The sequence below is a fragment of the Rhea americana genome, unplaced genomic scaffold (genome assembly GCF_003343005.1).
Source record: "Rhea americana isolate MKP2758 unplaced genomic scaffold, rheAme1 scaffold_14, whole genome shotgun sequence".
In the NCBI taxonomy this organism is placed as follows: Eukaryota; Metazoa; Chordata; class Aves; order Rheiformes; family Rheidae; genus Rhea; species Rhea americana.
In genome coordinates, this window is record NW_028185483.1 from 420199 (window position 1) to 447552 (window position 27354).

Here is a 27354-nt window from a genome sequence, read left to right on the forward strand (position 1 = left end):
CTTACAGAACAAGAATGACAGTGTTTTTGGTGTACACCATACATAACTGACCAACCAGCATAAGTTCGCAAGACTTTCATGTATTTGTCAGGCACAAAAAAACAAAAATAAGCCCTATTAAGAGACTTCATGCAAATTTTTTTTGCACATGTCAGGTATGAAGAAGCAGCCTTTTCCAATTGATTTCATCACTTTATTACTGGGTGACACTACCTAATAACAAGCTTTACCCTCACTGAATATCCAAAGAAGTGGTTGAAGTTTTGCAGTAAAATCTTATATTCAGGCAGCCAGATATTTATTAAATGGCAAAAGAGAAAGAATTCCTTTTATTAAGGACTAAATTTGAACTTTCCAGCTGCAAGGACTTACACATGCTATGTATCACAACAGGCCTAAAATCCCTTAACATAAATTTGTTCTATAGAAGGAATAACAAGGATTTATATGCCTAAATTAAAGCAGACAGGAAAGGAATAGCAAAGAACCTGCAACTCATTTTGATGAAAAAGAGAAAGATGAGATTATTTTTCATGATTATTTTTCATGGAAAAAAAATAGGGATAAAAACAAGGATGATACTTGAGTTTTCTGCCAGGAAGAAAGCAAAACGGAACCAGACTGGAAAAGCAAGACATCAATACACATCTAATCACTAAAAGCTAAGTGAACTATTTTAACGCTAGCTTCGTATTACCAACATTTTCCTGACAAAAGGGTGTTACATAGTTGTAAGAGAGCCTATTTTAGGGTCACTGACTTCTGCGTCTGAGAAGCTGCAGTTAGTCTTTCAAGATTTAGCTTAGAAGACTTTCTTTTACCCTTTTAAGTACTTTTAAAACCCAAGAGCAGTCACACGTATTATGCAGAAAGGAAGGATGGGCTGAAGGTTAGAGGTACCACACCAGAACTCCAAACGTGCAACTCACTCACTAGCAATGCCATGAATTCTCTTTGTGATCTGAAGCAGAGTTACATATCTAGCCTAGATACTATATTGCTGCACGTTTGATCACAGAAGTGAATAATTTTAGGAATAACACTGATAAAAATGAGATGAGATTTCTCTAATTTAGCCTATGCTCCTCTGCTGTGACAGGCTTTTAGAATAGGAATATGCACAACTTTATCCTTCAGTCTCGACTGGAAGCTTTATAAAGCTCCCTGTTTATCACAATCAGTTTTATTTCCAACATTTTCACTGTCAAAGCAGCTTAACAAATTCACAGCAGAATTTTATGTGAACTTCAGGTCTGTTATAGCACATCAGTATAAAGAGCAGCACAAAAGCAACTCTTGCTGGTCAGTTTTATGAACGTGGGCCAAGAGAATGCAGAATATTGTTTATTGCTATTGTACATTATCCTCTAAATAGGCATAAAAAATACTTCAAAAACAAGCACAGATCAAACCTATTGTTCTAACTGAAAGAATAAAATATGTTCGAATTTTAATAATCAGATTTTATTAATTCCATCCTTTTACAATTACACTAGATATTCCCTGGATAAACTGTTTGTAAGGCTGTCTTTCAAAGATAAAATCCACCATATCCTATCCCCCCTCAAATTAAAGACATTTTAAATAGAGTAAAAACAGAGCCATTCTTTTAAACATAGGAACATTAAAGAAAATTGTTTTGAAAATAAACAGACAAGGATATTTTCATACTTATTACAGAAAACAAATCAAAGAAATAAACACTTAGGACTTTTTAAAGTGATGCCCTAATACGGCACTTGAACACAAACTTTCTAAAAGTGGCACAGATAGTCCTTAAGGCATCCATCTTTGGTGTCAATCAGAAAAAGGAGCTAAATGTAGCTTTTATATTTAAAATCAACTTGGATACAGTCTCTCCTGTTTCCATATTAATCAGAGAAAAATTAAATAAACATGTAGAATGTATTACTGATGCACTAAGAAAAAAGATTTGTAACAATACAGTATTAATGTAGAGTAATTATGGTACTCTCAGCTGAAGGGCTACTCTCAGCAAGAAGTTTCTCTGAACCTCACTGTACACGCCCCAAAAGAAAAACAATCAACCCCCCTGAATACATAAACACCTTAATGTTACACACCCACTTTTAATAAATTTTATGTATACTCAAAATTATTACTTGAGTTTCCGAAAGGTACATCAAAAACAGGAATAGAACCCACTCCAAATATAAGTTAACTTGTAATGTAATTGTCCATTTTACCTGTTTAATATGAGATATGGTGGCATCTCGAGGGACATCCAGGTTGATGTAGATTCCAGTGGGCAATAGGAAGTCCACAGATATTGAGCCATCAGCACCAATCTGTGAATCCACTGCCCAGATGTCAAAGCTGTCTGTCATGGCAGGAGGCATTATGGAATCTCAACAATATCATAACCACATGGCCTTAGGGGAAAAAAATAAAATCAAAATTCAGTATACTTAACCTTTTATAATTAGACACATATTTTAAAGTCTTTGGAAAGTTTACGTAAGTCTGCTTGTGCAGCTCAACTCACAAGTCTGGGGTCTCAAATGCCAGTATTGCAAGCAGGTATGTAAAGTTTGTTACTTATTCTATTTAATATAGTAAGAGTACTTGCCTTGGTAAAGTATTTCTGTTCAGGTGTTTATACAATTAAGAATAAGCTATAAGAAGAAAAAAAGTCTAGTTAACCCAACACATCAGCCTAACCTTTTCTGTTTTAAATAATAGTCAGAATCTTCTATAGGAACCATTAAAACTTCCAGATGAACTGGAACACAAAACAATCAAAACAGTTTGTGAAAAGACAGATCATCTGCTATGAATTCAACTCATTGTGAAAACTACTTCCACCACTGGGTGGGGGGAAACCCGCTGTGCAGTCTACTTCAATTCACTTTTATTCAGCCTCCTGATTACTCATCCTTTACATTTCAAAACATTTTTAACTACTGTGAATACTACTTCTGGCTTTTCTGACCTTTTAAGTCTTCTATTACCACTCTCTACAGTCATGTTTTCCCTCCAACCCCTGTTACACTAAGTATTAACCTCCTCTTCATCCACTCAGTGCTTTTCAGCTCACAAAGCAATAAGTAGTATTGTAAGATACTACTGAAAATCAGTTCTCCAACAAAGACCGAGCAACTTACCTCTACACCCTTTAAGCTCTTGGTGGAAAATATGAGATAAGGGAACTCACCATTTGTAAAAGATAAACCGAGCTGTGCAACACCACAACTCATACAACTTCCCTCCTGCTTTTATTTTTAATCAGTCCTTCCCTTCTCTTCTGTTTCCCCTTCTCACTCTGCCATCAGGCCTGGTCTGCTTTAGCAGAAGATATTTCCCCTGCTACAATTATCAGCTGAAAAAGCAGAATGTAACCAATTCACTAAGCTACTGCCCCTTGTAGTAGCAAATTTACACACGCTCTTTGATGCAACTGCTCATCAGAAAATGGAAAAAAAAAAAAAGCACAACTACTTTCTGAAATCTAGTCACTCCTGGAGGCTACACTGCTACAAAGTCAATGTTTGACATTAAGACACTACGCAAAATTCATTATCAAAAGGTAATCCTTTCTAGAAGTGATAAACATCATAGGTATACCCAAATACAATTCAGGATTACTTGATTATCCGTAACTCTATTGCATGACCAAGTTATCATATTTTTCCCCCCAAAGCAAGCAGATTGGAAATCTTTTTATAGCTCATTGTAGTTGAGCCCACCACAGAAATCCAGGAGATGGACTACATTTTTCAGAGGTGCTTCATTCCCCTCCCTTTCCAGCTTCTTATGAATTTTCCTAAACCAAGCTGTTTTATAAACAAAAAGCATAACACCATCAAAACACTATGATATGCAGCAGTTAATGCTTCATTTACAAAAGGTTAAATTATCTGATGTTCCAGTTTCACATAAATTGAGCCCAATTTAAAATTCTAAATTAAAAACTGGAAGGCCTTTAAATCAACTGATCCACTGTCTCATGAATCATTGTCTTTACTGCCAACAGGGATACAAAAGTGATTCCATGGAGAAGTCTTTTTGGAATCTTCTGCTTGATACTGAGAGCTTGCCTTGAAATAAATAAATGAATAAATATAGGACAAAGCTGAACACGTCTACAATGAATAATGTGTGTCTGAAGCACAAAATCAACTTTTTTTTCTTTACAGTTAAGGAAACTATTATATTTTGTGCACATTAAAGTCTGTTGATTGTTAACTATTTTACTGACCATCCTTTCTTTTTTTTTTTTTTTTAAGAAATAGTATCATTTAAAATCGGCATTTTATAATATCTGCAGTCCATTTTTCCTCATTCCTAAATTTAGAAATGGTTCATTTGACGTTCAGAAAAATTCAGGAAATTGAAATCTCCAGTTGATCAAGAGCTTTGTAATAGGTGGCTAGAGAAACTTCCTAAAGCTTATCAGTCACCAGTGGAACAGCAAGTCCAAACCCTGCACAGAGCTCTGCTAAATACTCAAAGCTGCTATTTGGTACCGCAGCTGTGCTACTATCAGTTTGCCAGTTAAAAGTTGGCTTAGATATAAAACAAGAACTTCAAGTCTCATATTTAACTGCCATATAAATACACTGACTAATGGGACCCAAGTCATTTCAAAGCCTTTCCATTCAGCTCAACAGAGGTGGTAAGGACCCAGATAGACTGCTGACAACCCCTTCTGTTACCACATCAAAGATGTGGCTCTTTTTATTAAGATTTTGCTCGTACTAGCTAAAAGAGAAAAACAATTTTCTTTAAAAAAACAAAAAGCTCTAACTTTCAGAAGACAAATGTAATGAGAAACATTTTTAAACTCTATTTAATATAAGCAAAAGGTAGGGAGCTCCTATTATCATCATCATTATTGAATAATAGTTTCTTATCATTCGGTTCTCATTTACAGTAAATCCACTCAGTTACATTTGGTTTTGCTGAACCAAAACATGAAGAACTTTTTTGTGGGGAGGGAGTGGGGGTAAAAAATAAAGCTGGTGACAAGAACAAGTCACACAGGACAATGTTTTACCTTAATTATCAGATCTTTACAAATCCTTCTCTTCACTCTTCACAGTGACTGGTATCTTAAATTTTGTTATAAACAAACAAACAAAATCTGGTCTCTGTTATGCAACACAGACTATACTATTAGTGTAAGATGGGTTCTGCTTAGAAAAACTTGAGAAAACAAGTGGTTACATATTACCACTCATTATATCTTTACTAAGGTATTTAAACACAGTATCATTTGTTTTTGCTCATCCAGCTACTTCTACCCATAATATCTTGGCTGAAGTTTTGTTGCAGCTGACAATAGTAGCTACAGAAGAGTCACTTGAGTGATCTAAAACAAAAGCTTTCTCATACTGGTATGCGCACACACGCACGCACACTAAGTCTACTTTGAGTTGCCTCCTTCAGTCATCACGGTAAACAGAAGCGGTACGTCCACTCTGAAGCATTGGTTTAACAGGTACAGTAGCAAGGAGAATGAAATTAATTGGTTCAAAATTTCTTTTTTAGTTCATCACGATTCTATTTTCATCGTCTTTTGGATGTTTTCCCACAATACTTGCAATTGTTGAAACCACTTCAGTGCTTCAATGAGCTTAAGATGTTCAAAGAATTATGAATGCTACATATCTTATGACACAGAAAATAAAATAGAGTTATAAAGTCACTATTCATTTACAATTGCCGATTTTCATAGTGGACATCAGAAACCTTTTAAATCCCATCTGTAAGGGGATTCAGTGAGAAAGGAAAGAGTAACCATCAGCGAGCCTGAGCACGCTGGGAAGCAGCTCTTGCTTTGAGGTACTTAGCATTCCCTTCCCCAGTGAAGCAGGTTAGCGTCTCTTGGCTCAGTGTCCAGGCGTGAATGTGGTTTCCACCAGCAGCCGACGTCACAGGGTCAAGAGAGAGCAAGTATTTACACCGAGACCAGCACGGGTTGCCAACACGAGGCGGCTGTGAGAATGAGTCACGGGCTAAACCGTAGAACGTGCGGCGGCACTGGTGACTAACCAGCAAGCTCGCATCTAGGGGCTGAAACAAAGGCAGAAAGCCATCTGGATCACGAGCAATAACACAAGGGAGGTTTTAAACAACTTCCAGCTAACGGGGAAAAAACCCAACAACCAAAATAATAATAAAAGGCTATTTCAGGCTCTCAACCTCACGGCTATTCTTGTCTACTGCCATTGTGAAAACAACTTCTCATACAAAAGAAGGAAGTAATTAAAATAGTACTTAATCTGGGCAATTCAAGTATCTAATCAATGATTATTTAGTAGTGGCATAGCTCAAACCTAAATGCTTTTCTAAATTGCAAGTACATAATTTTGATAGCACAAGAAAGTTCCCATAAAGTGTAAACTCGCTCTAAACTTTGAGCTATGCACTTCAGATTTGTTTTTTCAAAAAGAGATATATACATATTCACACACACGCACAAATACACATACGTATACTGCTCAAAAATGCCTTTTTTTTTTTAATATGCTGCCAGTCCTGAAAGTGGTTGCTAAGATACACAGAAAGAAAAACAGATTAGTAGACCATCTCCAGGAAAAGAAAAAGAAAAATCTGACTCTGATCTTTGTATTTGTACGTTTAACACACACAAAAAAGGAGCCCTACAGCCAATTATATCGAACCATGACAGCGAGTTGCAATTTTTCTACCCATAGAGCTATGTACCTGGTATGCACATCAAGCATTAAGACCGAAGCACCACTTCAAGTTTTCAGTGTCTGGACTGTAAACCTCCACACAACGCCATAAAAGGGTTCTCACAACACACTCAAAGCGAAGCTATGCGATACTACGCCAGCCTCACGGGTTGCTGGAGAGAACGTCTCCATCCTCTTCTCTGCACCACCCGGTTCTGCCTCCCTCCCTTGCACCCACGTCAGCACACATCAAGCCTCTTTCTACACAGGTTCAGCTTATTGTTCAAGCGAAAATAACAAATAATTTTCTTTCAGGTTACTGAGCTGAATCAAGTCGCAAAGGGATCTGACGAGTGCCAGAGCTTGCAATAGGGAAGGAATGGAAGCAGGACCTCCTCCTTAACAGCAAGCCTCCAGATTGTGCCACAGCGTTTCAGGCAACTAAAGCCTCGAGGTGCCTTTTTACAGCTGGCTAAACTGATGTAAGGTCACACTGCCCTTTCTGTTCAAGATGGCCTTCAGACCACATAAGCACTTAGACAACCACACTGTCAGCAGGATTACAGAGCTCATCCAGCTGAGACTTTGGCATTTCTTTTTTATCTTATTTTTTTCAGTCAAAATGGCTTTATAAGCAGGCATGTTGCACGAATGCAGAAAGGTGGTGGTGGTGGTAACACCCAACTGGGAACCGGGCAGGACCTTCCCTTCTGACAGCAGGCCAGAGTTTGAGTAACTTAGCCACACTTCAAAACAGACTTTCAGGTGCTTTCAGTTCTGAGAAAGAACCCAAATAAAAAGACAAGTAAAATATTACATGCCTACACTAAAATGAATACCTAACAGCAACAGAATTCCAGCTAGGTAAAAGGGGAGGGAGGGAACCAAGTGAACCATACAGCAAGTTAAAGATTTTCATCACTGATTTCTTCTGTAAATATTCACTTGTCTTGTCACTGTTTAGCAACAGACCAGACTGTTTCATTGCAGAAACCATATGAGCTATTTTTACCTTCATTATTGATTTCCACAGCATGTAAGAATTTCCTCTGTGAAATCAATGGGAAAGCCACGGAATTGAATGTTGTCGTCTTGCTGCACTGTGACTTTTATCACATGATAACCAGACATTTTAAGTAGGAGAGACCAGCCAACAAACCATGGACCGTGTATGGCTTACCAGAACAGCCATGTGCTCAGAATTTTTCTGTTGTTGTTCTTAAAAGGATTTGCTATATCTAGGCAGACTGAATGAATAGAACAGTTTAATTCCAGAAATCAAGAAATCTTGTAGCCTTTTCTTCCCTCCAAACCGTATTTTATCACCTAACCAAAGGGGCCACAGGCAGGCTGGGAACAGCTACCAAGAGCAGGCAGCTTCCTCCAGAAAAGTTAATCCAACCTGCAGTACGGTGTTCATCGACATCTAAAAGGTTCCAAGCAACGTGACTGAAATTAGACACGTGTGTTTTTCTGTGAACTGCGGTCCACTCCTTTTCCCCAAGCAAAACACCAGACTAGAAGCACGTGTGCCTGGGCCGTATAGCATAGGTACAAAACCACCATATTTGTACACACTATGTAGCCAAAATTTCTGCCAAGTGTCAGTCACAGGCAGAACCGCTGGAACACTTCACGACACTAATTAACAAGACGCAGGCGCTCAAGAGTATCCCCAAGTGTTACAAGACTCATCTTTCAGACTAAAGAATCAGTAGAACTTCTGAAGCTCTACTTATGAGCTAGGTTTACATTCCCATACTAAACTCAGTTGTTCATCTGCTTTGGCTGAGAAGGTAGGCGAGACCAGTTTGCAGCAGACTCCATTCCACAGCAACTACATCTGTGACTGGTGCCCTGGGAAATGGGAGGGCAGGGGCCATTCTGTACCTCGCAGTGGTCAGATACCGGGCCAGGCTGCCCAGAGGGGCTGTGGGGTCTTCATCCTCACAGGTGATCAAGACCCAACTTGACAAGGGCTTGCACAATTTCACGAGAGTTGCTTTGAGTAGGAGGTAGACTAGATGACCTCCGGACATCCCTTCCAACTTAGATGAATCTGATTTTTTTACGTGTCAATAGGAAGGGTCATTAAAATTTAAGAATAATTGGAAGAAGGAGTTAGTATTTCAAAATGCTGGCTATATTCTGCTTATGGAGACATGAAGAATTCTGAAGCTAAAATTCAATCTATAAATTTAATAGTAATCCATGTATAACTCCAACAAAGATAGTAGAAAACAGTATTATTATGTTCTGAAAAGTTATAGCCATTTATTCAAAAGGAAGAAATTCAGCACTGTCAAGTTCTGAATGGTGAGCTAAAACTAAAAGGAGTTGAATGTTCTTGCACCCTTTTATATTGTTTCTCCTCTTTCTATCATCACCTCTTCTAATTTCTCCATCTCTCTTTATGCCTTAAATTATATCTCAGAGAAACTGTACATTTTAAGTGATTTAGAAAGCTCCTGGCACTCACCCAACATAACTGTGTTAAGATGTCAACATCATCTACTTATCTTCTGGCAGGAAAAGAACTATGTTAGTTTAGAGATATTGAAAAAAGAAAAAAGTACAATAGGAAGAAACAAATTAAACGTTTTTGTCTTCTCCCCTCTGTACAGCCTTTCAGCAGCTAGATGAAAACTATTTTACATCCTTTAAAATAGTTTGTCATATCAGCAAAAGACCAGAGGCATTAAAAAACACTCATAAACTGACATGGATCATTAAGTTATCAACACTCGATATTAATCGGTGTCAGGTAAGTTCTTCTAAAAACCAATATACTGAAGAACAAGCACTAATTCTCAGATTTCAAATTGTGTCATTGAGTTAGAAATTCTCCTTTACATGTGAAATTACTAAAAGTCTCCTATCACTCATCATTTTATTTCTACTTTTCTTTTATTTCAAACTGAAAGAACATTAGTGTCAAATCCAATGCAACACTGATATATTATCCAGAAAAACTATCAAAAAGAATTATTAATAAAAGACAAGTAAAGGAAGCTGCAAGGAAGCTAGGAAATAAATACCCATACAGCAGAGAACGTTAGGGGAAAATTCTGACACGTTCATTTATATCCCATAACATTTAATCCCCTGAAAGCCTCACAGTCCCATGACACTCTAGACTTCAGATAATTCTTTAAAAGAGATTTTATACATCTGAAATGATACTACCTATTCCTGAAACATAGTCATGGTTCTCTCAAATTAAATACACTATCCCAAAAGGATACCAAAAGATGTTTTGCTGGGTGAGGCGTGAAACCCACACAGTTAATTTCCATATGAATTAAGTTTCACTTAAGCCACTTCTTTCAAAAAAGACACATTTTAAGGCTGCATAAATACTTATAGCTCCTCACATTAAATGTCATTTCATGCTCAAAAGTTGTAATAATCTAAAGCTTAACAAATGCAAATTTGATTTATTCTTCTTCTAATTGAAAAGATGAATATTTACAGAAAGGACAAAGATATCGGAAACTAGTTTGCTTTGATTCACTGAAAACAAAGGGCACTCTACTTACCCAGACTTTTACTTTGCTTTATATAATAAATTATTACTACTGTTAAGCACCACATTCCAAGATGACCACCACTGCAATGAATACAGCTTTTTATTTACTGCTTGCTCTGTCATGTGACAGTCAAGGGGCTAAAATAAAGTCTTGTACCAGTGAAAGCAGTTGAAAAGGGCCACCCTACCCAGACACACAGGAATATTCTTTAAACAATGTCTTACTGTCCAGAACAGACTAGATGGCAATCTGACCGCAGTAATTTTCTAAGGAACAGCAGCAGCAGCATATCACATAGTCTAAGTAGGAGAAGAAACACTAAGCACTTGCACAATATAATCTTTGTAATCATTTTTCTAACTACGTAAACATCTAGTACTATAAAAAGAGCAGCAAGCCATGAAGAAAACATTTGAGAACAAATAAGGGAAAGGAATCTAGCAGCAAAGCTGGAAAAAAGAGTTAGGATATGCAGGAAGGTTTATGTTCTATGGAATTTAAATGAATTAAAAAAAGAACAAAGTGAAAACTATTCCTTCTTCATATTTGAAAAAAATTCAGATTTCTTCTGAAGACCTTGATGAAGTCAAATAAATGGAGTAGAGCAGCATGCCAGCTGTTGGCTCTGTGATTCCTGAAATCACAGCAAGATCACAGCTGCTGCCACAGCCTACAGGTTTCTAGGTCCCAAACTACTACTCTGCAGTCAGGAGACTAGCAGCGGTCTCAGCAGTCAAGCAGGACTCCCAGCCTGCTAACGTCCGCTCTAGCCACACCGACTGTAACAGAAGCGCCTCGGACTCTGCCTTTACTCTCCTAAGTCACCATTTCCTGCATGCAACTTCACGTTATCCCTAGCTCGTTTTGAGGTGGTCCGTAGTCAGAAAAGGGCCAGCCCATGCTTTCCGCCCTCCCTGTCTGCTCCCCACCTCCCTAGCCTCCCGGGATGGGGCGGAGGGGACCACCACACACACACGCACGCGCAGTTATTAGTTTTCCATCAAGTCAGGGAACAGGGAACTGAGCCACGCTGTGCCCAAGCAGGCACTCTGTCTGAAGGAAGGGGCGCAGGTAAGAACAACACTGTCCCCATCTGGCACGAGCCACAGGCGTGAAACTAGGAGCCATGTGAAGCCGCAACCTCAACCTCTACAACACCGGTGTTTAAAGATTTAGCACGACATAAAAACCATCCATGCTATAGTATTTGCTGTTCGTTAGAACTCACAGGCTAACAGGATACATACTAGCAACTGTCTTTAAAAGATGGAGTCTAATGCACTGCCAATTAAAAAGTTCATTCCACAAATTATTTCATACCATGCCACTGAACTTCCTATATTCCATAAAGGGTGGAGCCACTCGGGGCTCTGGCCTTCAACAACCGCTTAGATAGAGTTTGGTCTAAAACTAATACAAATTTAAATAGAAATACAAACAACTCAATTGTAAATACTAATGTTTACATCAACAAAGCTAAGAATTTTCCACTACAGGAATTTTATGGTTATTTTTGTACAAAGCAAAGAGTTTAAAGTATTCAAGACATCTATAGTGCAGCCTGGGGAGTTATTTTTTAAGATCATGAGTTAGTATAAATATTTCCTAGCAGTTTACTTCAACTGCCACATAAGCTAGTCCTATGGAATGGAAAATTGAGTGTCCACTTAGTCAGGATTCCTCTAGAAATGAGAATAAAAATATCACCATTTAGTTATCTAAAAATATGTATCTATAGGAAACATGAACTGCCATACTTAAATGTCATTCCCTCACAGAGCTTAGACTGGCACCAAAACAGTAATCTCCCAGCTATCAGGTCTAGATTCTTTCATTCTTGTCATGAAATATAGATAATTTTTCCACAGCCCTTGATTTTGTCTGTTTATCTTTCGTAGTTTTATTTCTGTGTATTACTCTGCTATACTCATGGCAGTATGCACTAAGTTTTAAAAACTGAAGTCAAGACTTTTAAACCACATTGAATGAAGTTTCCACTTTGATATTAATGCCTCTAAACAAAAGTGGCCCAGTTTTCAAAAGATGCTGAGCCCTGAAAATTGCAGTCTACTTCAGCAGGACTTGAGACATGCAAATAATGCAAATATGTTAACTGGCTTCATATTAAAATTTAACTTAAGCAACCTGCCTTGACGACCTCCAGAGGTCCCTTCTTATGCAACTTATTCTGAGTCCATGAAAACAATTTTAAAATTAGCATGTAAATGAGATTATCATCTTTAGAAACTTTTTCCTGCAAAACAGATCTATAGATAGAAAATAGCTTTTTTTTTTTTTTTTTTTTTTTTTTAATAGTATTACAGACTCAGAAGTAGTTTTACCAGAACTGGTTTAAACAATAAGGATGAAAGGAAATTACTTCTTACGTTTGCTTCTAGAACATACAATTTAAAGGAGGTAGTGAAAAAATGCGACAGTAGGAAAGTATCAGCCGATTCTTCTCAGGCAAGTAAACTGAGTTCGGGCTCTCTCTCTTTCTCTCTAAAGGTTATTCACCATGAACCAAGCTAACAGATGCAACTTAAGTCTCAGGCTTTTGGTAGACTTCAGACACTTCACAGAGTATGTCATTTCTAACTAATACAAAGTACAAAATTAGCACAATGGCTTCTCACAGCTATCATTAATACCTTTTGACCTATCTTGAAATTTTTTCAGAGATCTTGGTAAGTTTTCAATAGCAGCAGGCAGAGACGCATCTGGTTTGAGGACCAATTCTGCATCATGTACTCTAGGATACTGAAGTGGGCTAAAGACCTAGGAAAAGACTAGATCTGGTTAATTCACAACCTAGATAATTCACCTTTGATAATCTAGATCACTGCAGATATTGTATATACTAGAGAAAGATTGGCATGAGGCATTAGAATATATTGAATTCTGTTTAAATGTCTTAAAAATACAAGATCATCTCATCATTAAATGTTTAGTAGATTATTTATATTAAAAAGGTTGGTTCTGAATAGCTTAACTCTTAATCATTTGTAGTTTTTGCATTTAGCGCTTGAATTTCTTGCCTTGCCTAATACCATACTCATAGCACTGCTTTAACATTACTGAAATGGAGCAATCCAAGGCGTTCAGAGGAGGTAGCTAGCTTCTGCTAAGAAAGTACTACCCTTTTGTTCTGATCCCAGCCGCGTAGTCCTGTTGCTGCCTTGCATTGAAAGCCCTGCTCCAACTTCAGGGCAAGCTGCTTCCAGAAGCCAAAATGATGAAAAAAGAGTAACTAAAAGGGTGAATGGAGCTGGCACAAAGGAGGAAGAACTAGATGGCCAGGCAGCAGAGTGGGCAAAAGAAGAGGAAAGCTAACCCAGGAGAAAGACCTCATTTGAAGACAGGGGATTCGGACAATTCTCTCCAAAGCTGCATAACTCCTTGGACCAGAAGGGTGAAGATGTAAACGGAAACAAGACGAGTGATGGAGGACAGGGTGACAGTGTCTTCAGCCCCAGGGTTGCCTTGACACTTACAGTTCTTAGGCCAATTATAAAAACAAACAAACAAAAACTCAGACAGTTTGAGTGAACTACTGTTGCTGGATCTCTGTAGCTCCTCATTCTGCTTTTAATCTTCTTACTTTGATATCTGTGTTACAAGAGGCAAAGCTATGACACAGAACCAGGTAAAAATAGTACTAAACAAGGGTGAATGGACAGAAATAAACATAGATTAGGATTTACAATTTTTATATATTTATTTACTTGTAAGGATTTTAAATTTCAGCCAAATCTAATTTCTATTAAGATGCTTTTATTATACCATCATTACTGGAAATTCTTCACCTAATGCTAGAAGAAACATTAACTAGCACGGTAATTAATTCTTTCCACTATCATATAGTGCTCTCTTTTGCAGGATTTGGTATCCAGCTGTACCCACTTCTCCCACTGTCCAGACACCAACTGCCAGAATCCAGTCCCTTGGCACAGTGAGGCACATACCACACCAGAACTACAAGGCAGGACATTATGTCCCTGGTTTACAAGCACTGCATACTTCACTTTCTTCTGTGGGATTCTCAAGCTGATTTGGATAAGTACACAGGGAGTCTACACCATGCCAGTGACAGACAGAAGAACTCAATGGCAATGAAACCACCTGGAATTAACTTCAAACACCTTGGCCTGGAAGTCGGCTCCAGGTTGACTGTACTTCTTCAAAAAGTAGAAGCTGGATATGTCTACATGTGCGCGCGCACACACACACACTGATTCATGTCAAACAACTATGCAGAGGAACCAAAGCTTCATGTGCTTGATCCCCATCTTTAATAACCTAAGGATGCTTGACAAGAAGTGTATTTCAAATCAAGCAACTAATATGGCTTCTCAAATTGTTGGGGGGAGGGAGAGGGAAAGCCTCTCAGCACTGAGATTCAACTCAGCTTACCAAACAATACCAAGACTCGTTTTAATTAAGCAGCATGTATACAAAACTACAGAAATTCAGCACTCAAACACACATTCCTCTCTCCCCAAAAAGAAGCAAAACAGAATCCCAGGTTATACATCTGAACATAAAAGCTTAGGGCTTTTGTTCTGATTTCAAAAAGTCCATATAATGTGCCTGACAGAAATCTGAAAAGATACATTAAGATTTGGAGTTGTAATTTTATTGATTTATATTGCACTAAGTAAACTGCAGCGTTGTGTTCCCTCCCCCCCCCCATTTACCCTTTCACCACACAGGAGTTATACAAGATTATCTTTCATAGTTTCCCCCCCCCCCCAAAAAAAATCAGAAAAATATTAAATCATCACTAATTCTGCTCCCTGATGTTTTCCTTGCCTTTTCTACCACTCACAGAAGTTATTTGTTCCACTATAAACCAGAAGGAAAGGAGGAGTAAACATTTCACTTAAGAAGTTTAAAAGATATGATTATTATTTAATCTACTTTCAAATTGTAAAAATAGACCTATATCATTGAATTTTACCAGCAGTCAACTAAATGTTTCATTCAGCTATTAAAATGTTATGCCTCTAAATTATGAGCTAGATAAGTTTCTACTACAAAAAAGGAAGACCAGAAATTGAGGTTTTCCTATATATAGATACCTCTAGACAGGGAGTAGGAGACTCACTTTTCAATCATTTCTGATAGTTCAATCAAAACCTTTAGGAGAGGTGGTTATTCTCCAGCACAAACAGATTTTATGCATCTAGAAAGATGAGTTTAAAAAAATAATAATAATTAAAACTAGTGAAAAATTAAACAGGGGTGAAATTTCCTCCTAAAAAGAGAGGACAGTACAAAATACAAAGCTATCACATAAACAGACTATGTTTAAGTTCCATTGACTGAGATGCCATAGATTCTACAAATTAGAAATGTTCCTTTTAAGGAGAAAAGAAAAATTTTAGACACTTCATCAGACTGGACATTCTTCCTCATTGGGTCAATTGCTTATAGAGAACAATTTGGTCTGGATTTTTGATCTGCATTTAGATGTGCAATTAGTTTTCCTGTATAACTAGCTCCAAGGTCACCCATACAGTAAGACTCAGAAATGCTTGTTCACAGCCTTTTGTTGTACAAACAGGATTGTTCAATGCTGAACAAGCACTGAAAGAAATCCAACAATGTTGGATTCTATGTACCTTTTTCGTGACACTCACTTATATAGACAACTTGAAGTATAATGCCATCTGAGGAGAAAAGAATAATCCTAAAAATTGCTTACAGTCATGAAGTTAAAGGTAATAAAGCTGAAAATAGTCCTGATCATCCATTGTAAGGTTCAAAAATAACTAAGATCATTTCAGAATCACAGAATCATTTAGGTCGGAAGAGACCTCTGGGAGTCATCTAGTCCCAGGCTTGATTTCAACTCTGAAGCTAAAGCATGTTGCTCAAGGGTTTGTCCAGCTAATTTTGAAAGTCTCCAAGGATGGAGATTCCACAGCCTCTTTGGTAACCTGCTCCAGTGCTTAACCACCTTCACAGTAAAAAAATTTTTCCCTTATATCCAACTGCAAGTTTTTTATTGGAGCTTGTAACAATTGCCTTCTGCTTCTCCTCTGCCTCTCAGAAAACAGTCTGCCCACTCCTTCTCTACAGCCTTCTTCCAGGTAGTGGAAGACCATGACAGGATCCTTCCCATCTTGCTTTCTCCAAGCTAAGCTTGCTCACCTGCTTTGAACACCATGTGCCCCTAAGGTACCCTACTTATCTCAGCAGTGGTCCTGCACTGGGCTTAGTCCAGTTTGCGAGCATCTCTTGTGCTCGAGGGCCTGTAACGGGACACAGTGTTCCAGGCACAATTTCAGAAGTGCCGAGCAAAAGGGAACAATCATTTCCTTTGCCTGCTGGCTATGCTCCTGCTGAGCTGGTCCAGGCTGTGGTCAGCCTTCATCACCTCAAGGGTGCATGGCTGACTCCTGCTCAACTGTCTGACTCCCAGAAAAGCTGCTGCTTCAGTAGGCAGTCCCCAGCCCTGGCTGTTGCACAGGGTTATTCTGCCCCACATGTGAGACTCAGCATTTGACTTTGAGACTTCATGAGAACATCACCTTGCAATTGCAAAATACCAACTTTGTATATTGATTGAAATCTGTATGAGTGTACAGAAAACCTAAACAAAAAACAGCTTTCAAAAATATTTTTCCAGAAAGGACAAACAAATTAATTTTGACAAGAATTAAGTATATAAATAAATTAAGTATATAAATAGCAAATAGATATTATTTTATTCAGGCATTGAGACAGCTACCTGTATTTATCTTATGTTGTCTATTCAGTTAGTGAAAGACTAACTTTCACATGCAAGAGTCAACGAAAACTTCAGAGATCAGAATTCTAATACCAGTTAATATGAGAACCTTTCAAGATTATGTTTACTGACTACTAGACATATGGCCCAGATTAGTAACTAATATAAATTTGTACATGCTGACATAGAATAGTAGCATTGCTTAGAAAAAGGGAACTAACACATATCAAACTCCAAATTTATATTTAATTGAAATTTAAATGTAATTTATTTCCTGCCTTGAAAACAAAAGTAATCAGTCAAAATAAAATCTGTTATTCCGGCAGCTAGAAACACTTCACAAAATTTTCCAAGTAGGAAAAGTTTAGCTGGTTTGACCAGCTTTCTCAGACATTCTCCTACCCAAATTATGACACCATGTACACATCCCTTTTTTTTTTTTTTTTTTTAAGAAGCTAAGAGTCATTTCCTTTTGGCAATAAAAGTAATAAGTCAAAATACTCTTCTTGTAAACTACAATTATTTCCCCTCTTCCCCTTTCAGTTCTAATGGCCAGATTTTCTCATTTCTAGCTACGCGTTCAAGTATATTCCCAATGACTTATTTGGAATTACACTCACATATTGCATAGTAGAAGTAAAATCAGAGTCAGACAGAAAATTATGCAGTTTTTTCCCCATTTCTAACCTGTTTTTTCTGGAGTATGTTCTACTCACCAAGTTAGATACTATTCTAGGGTGGAAGGGCTCTGCGTCCTCCCTATTCAAGCTGTATTACTTTGCAAATTAGAATAAAAGGTTCCTCAGGCTAATGAGCAACAAGAGAAAATAGTCCTAGCCCAGTGATGATTAAGTCAGCTAACAGAAAAAGGAAAGATTTGAATACTTAGTCATCATTCTGAGGCTTAGTAGTTCACACATTTTTAGTTCAAACATTGTAAAATCTAGTAGGTTTTCTGATGCATCTTTTCATTAAGAAAAAACATTCAGTTTCACAAAACATAGAATGCTTGTTTATCCCTGCTGAACAACTTAACCTCCCAGAAAGGACACAATAATTATCCTGTATTTAGAACATTGATAGCTATAATATCAGTGAACACCATGTAGGAAGTGTCAGAAGTGCAAAGTTACAGCTGAAAAACAGTCAGTTTCAAATTCCCTGGAAGATACAGGCAAGGCTTCAACATTTACTAACAATGCTGGGGTTACATGTAATCATGTCAACACTAGGTTATTCCTGGCTCAAAAGCATACCCACAATACACAGGCACCCGGAGAAGAACCCAGAGCCTACCTAAATTTCCTGACATACATTTGCTGCCAACATTGCAGATGCCTCCTAAAGATTCCAAAAGAGCATCCTTTACCGACTGACTGACTGAAACGAATATGTAGTCATTGATTTTTTTTAATTTAACCAAAACAAAACTAAATACTATCTGGTAACTAGGCTAGTGATTTCATAAGAAATAAACTTTAATACTTACTCCAGAGAACTTGCTCCTGTTTCAGTCCAACTGTTTAGTGAAGTTACTTTCATTAAACATCTTTTTCTTATTGCTATTCTCGTTTTCTTAGAAGGGTCCACAAGATGACCTAAACGTGACCTAAAAAAGCAAACACAATGTGATGTTATTAACCAAATGAGAAATTAACCAGTTCATAGTTGTTTTACTAACTCCTTGAACTTTCTTGTGCATAAATATGTGATTAACCACACATTTCCATTCTCTCTGAATTCTGCAGTACCATATTCACATCATAATCTACTGATTAAATGAATCCTACATCCCCAAACTGTAACAGGTCACTAGAAAGAAAGAAAAAAGGAAAAATAAGTCATTTCTTCTAACAAAGTAAGTATTGTAAAACATGAAGTGTACCCAAATAGTCAAAAGTTATGAACAGAAACATCCGTTAGCTGCTATAAGGTTTTTGATTTCTATATAATCAATTTGGATTAAATCAACAAACATTATTGCAATTAAAGACAACAGAAGAGGAATACAGATTTGCCTTTGTGCTTTTACTCTTGTCTGTAAGCTGACTTGGAAAAAAAGAAAAAAGCATAATGTCGTATGTAGGTCTGTGAATTGTGGAAAAGTGGACCTCATGACACCATCGATCTCATGTTCCTATTCATATTTCAACCTGCAAAACAGCCGGAGAATGGTTCAATAGGTCTACTTTTTGTAGCCTCCTGCGGATGTACAGGAAAGGGATCTCCACAGAGCCAAAACATTCTCCATTTAGCTATATTTTGCAAACCAAACTCTCGGCAAAATGAAACCGAACAAATGAAAATCCCCTCGAGAACAAAGTAGCTCTATTAGTTTGCACTGACTTTACCTGCATGCTTTTAGGGCAAGCCACAAAACACAAGACACGTAACTATCTTCCTCCTCCCATTAACATCTCTTCCTAAAACTTACTAAATATTCCACATTCATCTTGTAGGAACTCACAGCACAAAAATGAAGACTGAGGTAGTGGAAAGGGCTAGTGGGCAGTCATTCTGTGCCACACAGAGTAGAACCTCTCTAGAAAGCAACTGTGAAACAACTTCATGTTTCTCAGACTTATGTGCGTGGGCAGCAACTATTTTTGCCTCATAGTCATTGAAGAAAACTAAGTTACTAACATACATGCAATTTTTTGACAACAGCCTGTTGCACATAAAGGTGTAAACTAGTCCAGAAACTTCTCATAATTGAAGTCTAACAGCCTACATCAGGCAACAGCCTAAAAAGGGAGACTAGAGAAGAACGAAGGGAGGCCTAACTGGGTTTAAGAGCTTCCATGGATCCATTTGCAAGGATTCCACTGCCCGGGAACTTGCCCATGATTTGTGGCCCCTGAAAGCAGAAACTGCTTACGCAGCTTCTCTGAAGACCCATACCCTAGAGCCGAAGTAGGCTGTTATTTTAACTAAAAGCTGGATTCCCCAGGCTTCTAGAGGTCTATGGATAACTAGCAAGCTATTGACAAATCGAGACAGTGTCTCAGGTTCCCATAATTTAAATTCATGGGAAACCTATCAGTTCCAATATAGCAAAGAACAGTGTTTCAAAATCGCACATGTGCCACTGCCAGCATATATGACATTATTTATCCTAAAACAACTCCTGTCTCTGTAGGAGACAGAGTTTTTTCTCTGGGAAAACCACAGAGAAGGGTCCAAAATACAATGTGGGAATCATTGGCAAAATGCACAATACTAGTTTTCTAATATTATCTTTGATACACTTGAATAAACCATGATCTTGTTTCTTCCCTATATTATACAACCTTCCCATTCTATTAAATTCATAAACAGGAACAACGTGTAACACAGATGTGTTGCCAGATTTGTCGAAAACAAAGAAAACCAAGGCACTAGTAAAACACACTCAAAAGAGAAAGCAGGCAGCAGCACTACTGCTGTAATATCTGCTCTCAGCCTTCTCCTGTTTCGTTCTTTCCTTTCTCTTCACCCTATATAGTCCAAATCATGTCCTGAAATGAGAGGGCTGCTTGGCTCCTATCATGCTCCAGTCGTTCCCAACCAAAGTCAACCTTTTGCAGTGTCTTCACCTGTAAGACACCCAAAAGGCAAGAGGAACTGGTATTCCTTATGTCTTATTAAGAACTTGAGCAGAAATAAAAGACCTGTTTTTGCATAGCAGTCAATGCACTGGTAGTCAGCTAAGGGCTAGCACAGCATAAAGTCTGAGAAACATCTAGGGTCTGTAAACTGCACATATTTAACAACCCAACATTGTGGATAGCTCCTGTCAAAGCTTATCAATTCATATCTTCCCCACAGCCTACTGCTTGCTAGATTTCTGCTCGTTTCCCTCCAGTGCCAGCTGCGCACTGTCCTCTATCCTACTGTCATAGCAGTTTGGGGAATTTCATCCATCTCTGCTGCATTTCAGATCTAGCATCAACAATATGCTCCCTGCTGATCCTCTGCAACCAGCTGCATGTTGAGGATAGCCAGGAGAATGGCTAGCCCTCCGGACCTTAAAACATTTATGCATTTGTATGCAAACAAACCATTTGCTATGATCTTCAAGTGCTACAAATAGGCTCCTATCTTCATTGTGGGATGACAATGCAACTTTCTTTTTCTAGTTTACTATCCTTTCATTTTTCAGTCCAGAAGAACAGAGTTTATGAGATGGTTATCAACGTAACTGCCGATCACATCATGGTCAGCCTTTCAAATCCTTCTATCTTCAAAGCATAAGTGGAAAATTTTTCAAAGGTGGAGACTACATGTTATCTAGCAGACCAAAGTACAAACTCTGTCACACTATTAACTAACATAAACAGCTATCAAGAACCCCAAATACGTAAGAAACATTCATGCATAACCTTCCGGGAACAGAGAGGGGATCAGAAAGATTAAAGAGAATTTAGCACCTGCCTCAAACAGTGAGCACAAACTAGATTCTCTGATGCGCACATACCTCTTCCCCGTGGCATCGCCCTGGGGAACATGGAAATAATAAAACTGCCATTTGGACTTTTCCAGTGGGGGTCTCCTTCACAAGCTTAGCCAAAAACCTCAAAACAAAACCCTCTTGGGTGCTCGCCCTGTGCTCTACACCCACATCACTCCTACAGAAAGTGCCAGAGATGCTGCAGAAATTCTATTTCGTAGCCACTTACTACTTGCGAATCATGAGACAGCCTGCAGAACACTTTTTAATGAACCCTTTTATTATGCCTTTATTACACAGATATGGCTTTCATCCTAACCATAAAAGTTTGGTGTTGTTGGCTTTGGGGGCTTTTTGGTTTTTTCTTTTCTTTTTTTTTTTTTTTTGAAAAAAAGTATTGCAGTCTTATGAAATAATTCAAGAATCAGATAACTGTGTGGTAATCAAAACTTTCATAACAATACAACAAAGTTTTCTAGAACTTGAGCTCTTTCAATCTCCCCTCTGCACATTTCTTTACATCCACAGAAACATTGGTAAGCATATGACCAAAAAAAAAAAAAAAAGACATGCAAAGGAGGAAAGGGAGAAAAACATTCAACAAGCCAGAACTCCTGCATGGCATCTAACTGAAACCAAAAACAATCACAAGCCAGGCAAGCAGGCCACACACACCCCCAAAAAATTCCTTCAGAAATAACGTAAGAAGCTGTATAGCAGTTACTGGGCTCACTTTCTGGCCCTATGGACTTCTCCACTATAACAATTTCTAGACCTATCAGGCAGGCTCCCCTACAAATTCTTCCAGAACCTGTAAAGAAACTGTTTATAAGAGAGACTGCTCCAGGTTTGCAGTAGCTTAAGGAACTGCGAGCAAGCTGAATTACATAATACAGCAGATTTTTTTACCTGTCTTCCTCTTTGCAAATCCATTTCCCACCCTCACCACCACTGAGGGAGGCATCAGGCTCAGGGCTGAGAACATCAGCAGATGTTTTGGACAGCTATACACAGAGAGGCAAACAGCTAGGGCGTTTTACAGCTTTTGGCTCACATCTTAGCAACCTCAAAGCTGTCTCACTCATTTCATGCCCTCAATAGCACTGAAGACTGGACAAGCGCAGGTCAAGCTGAATTAGCTGCTGTAGCATCCAATCAGCTGTGACAGAACTCACCACTTTACTGAGTCTGAGACAAGAAGATTAATCATCAAGCAAAAACACAAAATACTTCCAAATTAACAAGATACAAATGCTGAGAAAAATAAAGCAGTATGTTTTTCTTTACTTCCTCAGTTCTAAGTTTCAGCGGTAACAGGCACAAAGGTCTTCAAGAATTTTCACTCTAAGTAATTCAGCTATTAGGTCTAAAGTCCAGGAATTAAAACAGTAAGGAAAAAGAACTTCCTGCAGTGCACATCTGGTTAAATCACAGTCATTTCTGACTTCCAGACACCACACATTTTAGTGCAAGCATTGAAAATACCAATTAAAGCTTGGACTTTGAAAAAGTGAATTCCTACATATTGTATAGTATTATGTGCAAGGTGACCAAAACAGTAGAGCTGCCCCTGATCACCCTCCTAATGCCCATGCTCATTTCCACAGGACTAGCCAGGTTTGACCTTTTGAAAGTGGCACCTTAATTTCTGCACTACTATCAAAAGACAATTCTAGCAATAACGAGCAGTGTACTGTTGTACACACAGCAGTGTTATTCCTGGTGTTCTACCCTCACAGGTGTTATGGAGTGTTCAACTGAAAAATAAATAAATCAAGCCTAAGCCTTTTCTGAAGCGTCTCACTTAAAAATCCGGAACACAGTTGCTCTTTGCAATACATTTATCTCCTACAAAATCTCTTTAACCAAAGCAAACCGAACAGGCATATAGCCACAAGCTCTCTTCACATAAAAATACCCACAGAAAGTAAAAAACAAGTAGAGATAGAAACTGCAGGTTACCAAACTCTAAGCCAAATGAGCTGCGTAAAGAAGAGCTAAGTCAAAAGTACAAGTCAGTTTACAGCCCTGATCTTTCATCTCAAGGCGGACAAAACAAAGACCACAAGCCATTTTGATGAATAGCCTGCAGAACATTGCCCCACATATTTTAAGTTAAATGGATAATAGCTAGAAATGTGATTGAAGCTAATTTGGTTACATTTCTTCATTAAAAAGAATTTCATAGCATAATTACCTTACTCTAGTGCATTCTTCCGAGCAAGAGCTCTGCACTCACCCCACTATGAATCACCACTGAAGAAGCCACACTCACTCTACCTAGAGAGCTAATCTCACTAAGCTGCAGCTCACATCTTGGAAACCCCCTTTAGTGTCTGACCAGATCTGTTTAAGAGAAGTCTCTGCTCACTCACAGGTACCCTACTAAAGTGCTTTATCTGGGTCACGCTCTCTGATGACGAATTCCTTTCGGTTTAAAACTGTAAAGCAGCTAAAAAACTGTAAAGCAATACTAAAAAGACCTTGCAAGTTTTCAATTATTTATTTTGAAAATACTGATTTCTAATAAGGTGTTAGTTAGTGAAAATTATATTTAATTTCCTGAGGTGGGGAGTGCCTCTATCACAGTGATATATCCTGATGGCAACAAGGGTTAAATACCACAGTAATGCTCCTACCCATTGCTATTCAGAAATCGATAGGAGTGGATGGGCAGATGGCAATCTTCCAAATGAAGTTGAAGAAGCAAAAGACTTGTGGTTCTTACTGTCACTGCATAGCAAAGGACCTCAAAAAGAAAAAGCCAGAAACTTCCAGTTGACAAGGCATCACTTGCACAATTTAGAATTTCTAAACAAAAACAAACAAATGAAAAGGACTTTTTCAGAATGATACAGCTGGTTTTCTTCTGTTGCTCCACCTTGAAAAGTGCCCCAGGCAGAGGAGAAGAGGAACAAATCACTGGTAATAAAAGCTATACAACTGGTAGACTGCAAGATTTTCCCCTCGTGCTCCGTGAGCCAGACGGAACCGTTCTCAGAGGCAGACAGCAGTGCGCTGAAATCAAGGCTAGCAAAGTCGCTGTGAGAAGTGCGGGAGAGCCTGCAGACGTGCTCAGCGAGAGAGGGCTGCCTGGGCCGACACCTTAAATAACCACCCCAGATTACCACAACGTCCTGGGTGAGATTCTGGGACAGAGAATGTGCCAGACCTGAAGGTAATTTACTATTCAAAAAAACCACAATGTTTTAGGCTACACATGACCATTTTATAAAAACGGCAGTGCTTTTATGACTCTCATGAGTCACAAACACTTAGATTTGCTTTTTATTGACTCATAAGTACCGAGTCAACCTAGTAACATTTTCCAGTTCATTTTCAGTTCTAACCCAGTCTAGGGCACAAGTGATCACATGATGGTTCAGCAGCAACAAAGCTGCTCACAAAAAAAAAGTTGCACTGAAGACACTCATCAGTGCAAAGACTAAGTTTCCTCATCTCCTGTCAGAGGCCACACATCACTTGCATCCCCAGTCCAGTGCTGCAGTTTCACTCCAGTTCCCTACATCTTAGGCATAGAAGTGACAAATCAGACTGCACGCTCACTGCAGTCCCAGCGAGAATAATGATCTTCCAGGACACCCTCACCGCACGGGTGCGGGCGGGCAGAGGCGCGCAGGGCGCGAAGCTCGAGGCTCAAAGCTCGGGTAACTGAGCCCTTCAGTTTAGGCAGGCACAAAGAAATCACCACCCTGCACAAGCCCTTGCAACATCTACAGAGGTGTTTGCAATAGTCAATGAACTGCTAATCTATCTGCTCTGCTATCATTATAGACTCCTCAGCAGTCACAAAGTTCAAAATTCATCTTTCTGACTATGAAAGTAGATTGAATATGATAAAGAGTTGATTCCACATGAATTTTCACTACATCTAAGTCAATATTTGAGAACACGTAGAACATGTTCAGACACAGAAATCTCGGTGGGTGCCAGCGACAGGTCAAATCCTGTATCTGTGTGCTCTGAGTGAAGCATTAGACCTCATGGTCCTATATCAAACCACAGTTATACCCCATTTTTTGTTTTGAAGTCTATATTTTTAAAGTAAGTTAATTATTTGGCAGGAAAGAATACAAGGTCAATTAGAATTGCTAAGGAACAAAGTTACCTCCCCATCTCCCTTTTTCACAAACGGACCTTATACTAATTTATTAAACTCCAGGCCACTTTCAGACAGCCTAGATTTCATGAAGTCCTGCTCTATGATTTCCTTCTGAATGTCTTAAACACCCTGAAAGACTTTTAGCATGTATAACTGTCATCAACCAGGCATTTCCTTAGAGTTTTAGATACCTGAGTACGGCCCTTAAATGTTAATACATTTTTCCGATTACTGTGTTATAGAGGCAAAAACCCGGGGGGGGGGGGGGGGGGGGGGGGGGGGGAGGAAGGAAGTGTCTATTGATCTCGTCCTAAGTATACAACAAATATTTGCATTTTAAGCACAAAAACAAAATAGTGAGCACTCATCAAGACTCTGCAAACACCTTACCACAATTAAGTAGTCACTTAAAAACATTAATGACTACTTTTGCTTTTTGTTTCTTATGATCTCTTCTACATAGTCTATATCCTCCAGTGCTTTCACATGCTGATGTTTCACTTTGCTGATTATGTTGTTTAAAAAAAAAAAAGTGAAACTGTGAATTTACTTCTGTGTAGTTCCCAAATTATGCTTTGTGTGCATATTTAATTTTTACATAATTGATCACACACATTAATAGAATCAATAGCAAGGCTAAATTATTTATCTCTTCAGTAATACATTGTTATGAGCTTTTTGTGAAGCTGCTTCCAGTTTTGCTCCAGGTATCAGTTTTAAGGGTTTTTTCTTTACCAAAAAAAACCCTCCAAAATGTGAATTACAGCAGATTTTGAACGAATACAATAACGTCTAATTGTCTAATTAACTTCTACTTCAAAGAGGCTTGTTGCTGCAATCCAACCTACTGCTTAATCACAAATATTACAATCACTCACACGTATATAGTGAATACTATCTGAAACTGAAAGCAATTACTAATCATATTTGTTGTGATCAAGAAAGAAAAATTCAGGCATTTAACAAACAGTTCACCTTTAACAAACACTACATCCAGCATGCAATAGCAAATCTATTGAGCTCTTTCGGATAATGTAACACTGCACATTTTAATGTGCTCTTGCTGCTCCTCCTGTCATGTTGTGAGACTTTTATCGCCTCCCTCTCTGGTGCCAAATAACCAGGGTCACAAAGGAGTTACGTATGTTACATGCCAGGAGATACAAACTCACAGGGTGTGCATGTGTGTGCAGACCTTCAGGAATCTCAACTGTACTACGAACCACAAAGCGTCATCACCAAGAGGAACTTGGAGCAGGGATCAGCAGGGTTTGACGAAAGAGCCACGCTCTTCTCATGTTAGCCATTCAACAGAGAACCTCTCACGCGTTCAAAGGGGCAGAGAAAACCAGGCAAAATTGAACAGAAAACTAATAGTAAGCCTGAACACAATTTGGGGCTTCTTCCACTTTCTCTGAAACATGGAAACAACGGCAGCTTTGCGATCTCACTATTCCTTCTATTCTTCAAGTACAAATTTATGACTGGCAGTACAGTTGAGAAGGTAATCAGTGCACAATTAATGACACAATATGTATCTGGGAATGATTTTGAGACCCAATTCCCTAACAAAAACGAAGACAATCACATCCCCAGGTCTTAACATGTTCCTTTTTATCAATGGCTTTGTTTTACAGGAAGATGCTTTTATCCCTTTTGTTAAATATTTTTTCCTCTATATAATAAAAGCTGCAATGCTGTATAGATTGATAGACTGTCTCTTTCTATAAAAGATCTATAACCCTCTCAATTAACTAGTAAATCCATTATTTAACCAAAAAGTGTGGCTATTCTTTGACGAGAACAGATAAGGCCTTACTGGTAATGCTAGAGGTGTGTGTGTGTGTGTATGTGTGTGTGTGTGTGTGTGTGTG

The 27354-nt window shown here is 38.4% G+C and overlaps 1 protein-coding gene across 1 annotated transcript in view; it reads right to left on the reverse strand.

Moving 5' to 3' along the window:
* Window positions 1–27354, reverse strand: part of PIK3CB (phosphatidylinositol-4,5-bisphosphate 3-kinase catalytic subunit beta) — a 115954-nt gene that overhangs the window by 46414 nt on the left and 42186 nt on the right. Inside the window, exons 2-3 of the mRNA XM_085298545.1 lie at window positions 18418–18537; window positions 2208–2393 (exon numbers count right to left, since the gene is read on the reverse strand). Of these exons, the coding sequence (XP_085154671.1) occupies window positions 2208–2360 (153 nt within the window). The 5' untranslated portion in view covers window positions 2361–2393; window positions 18418–18537. The remainder of the gene's footprint in view (window positions 1–2207; window positions 2394–18417; window positions 18538–27354) is intronic.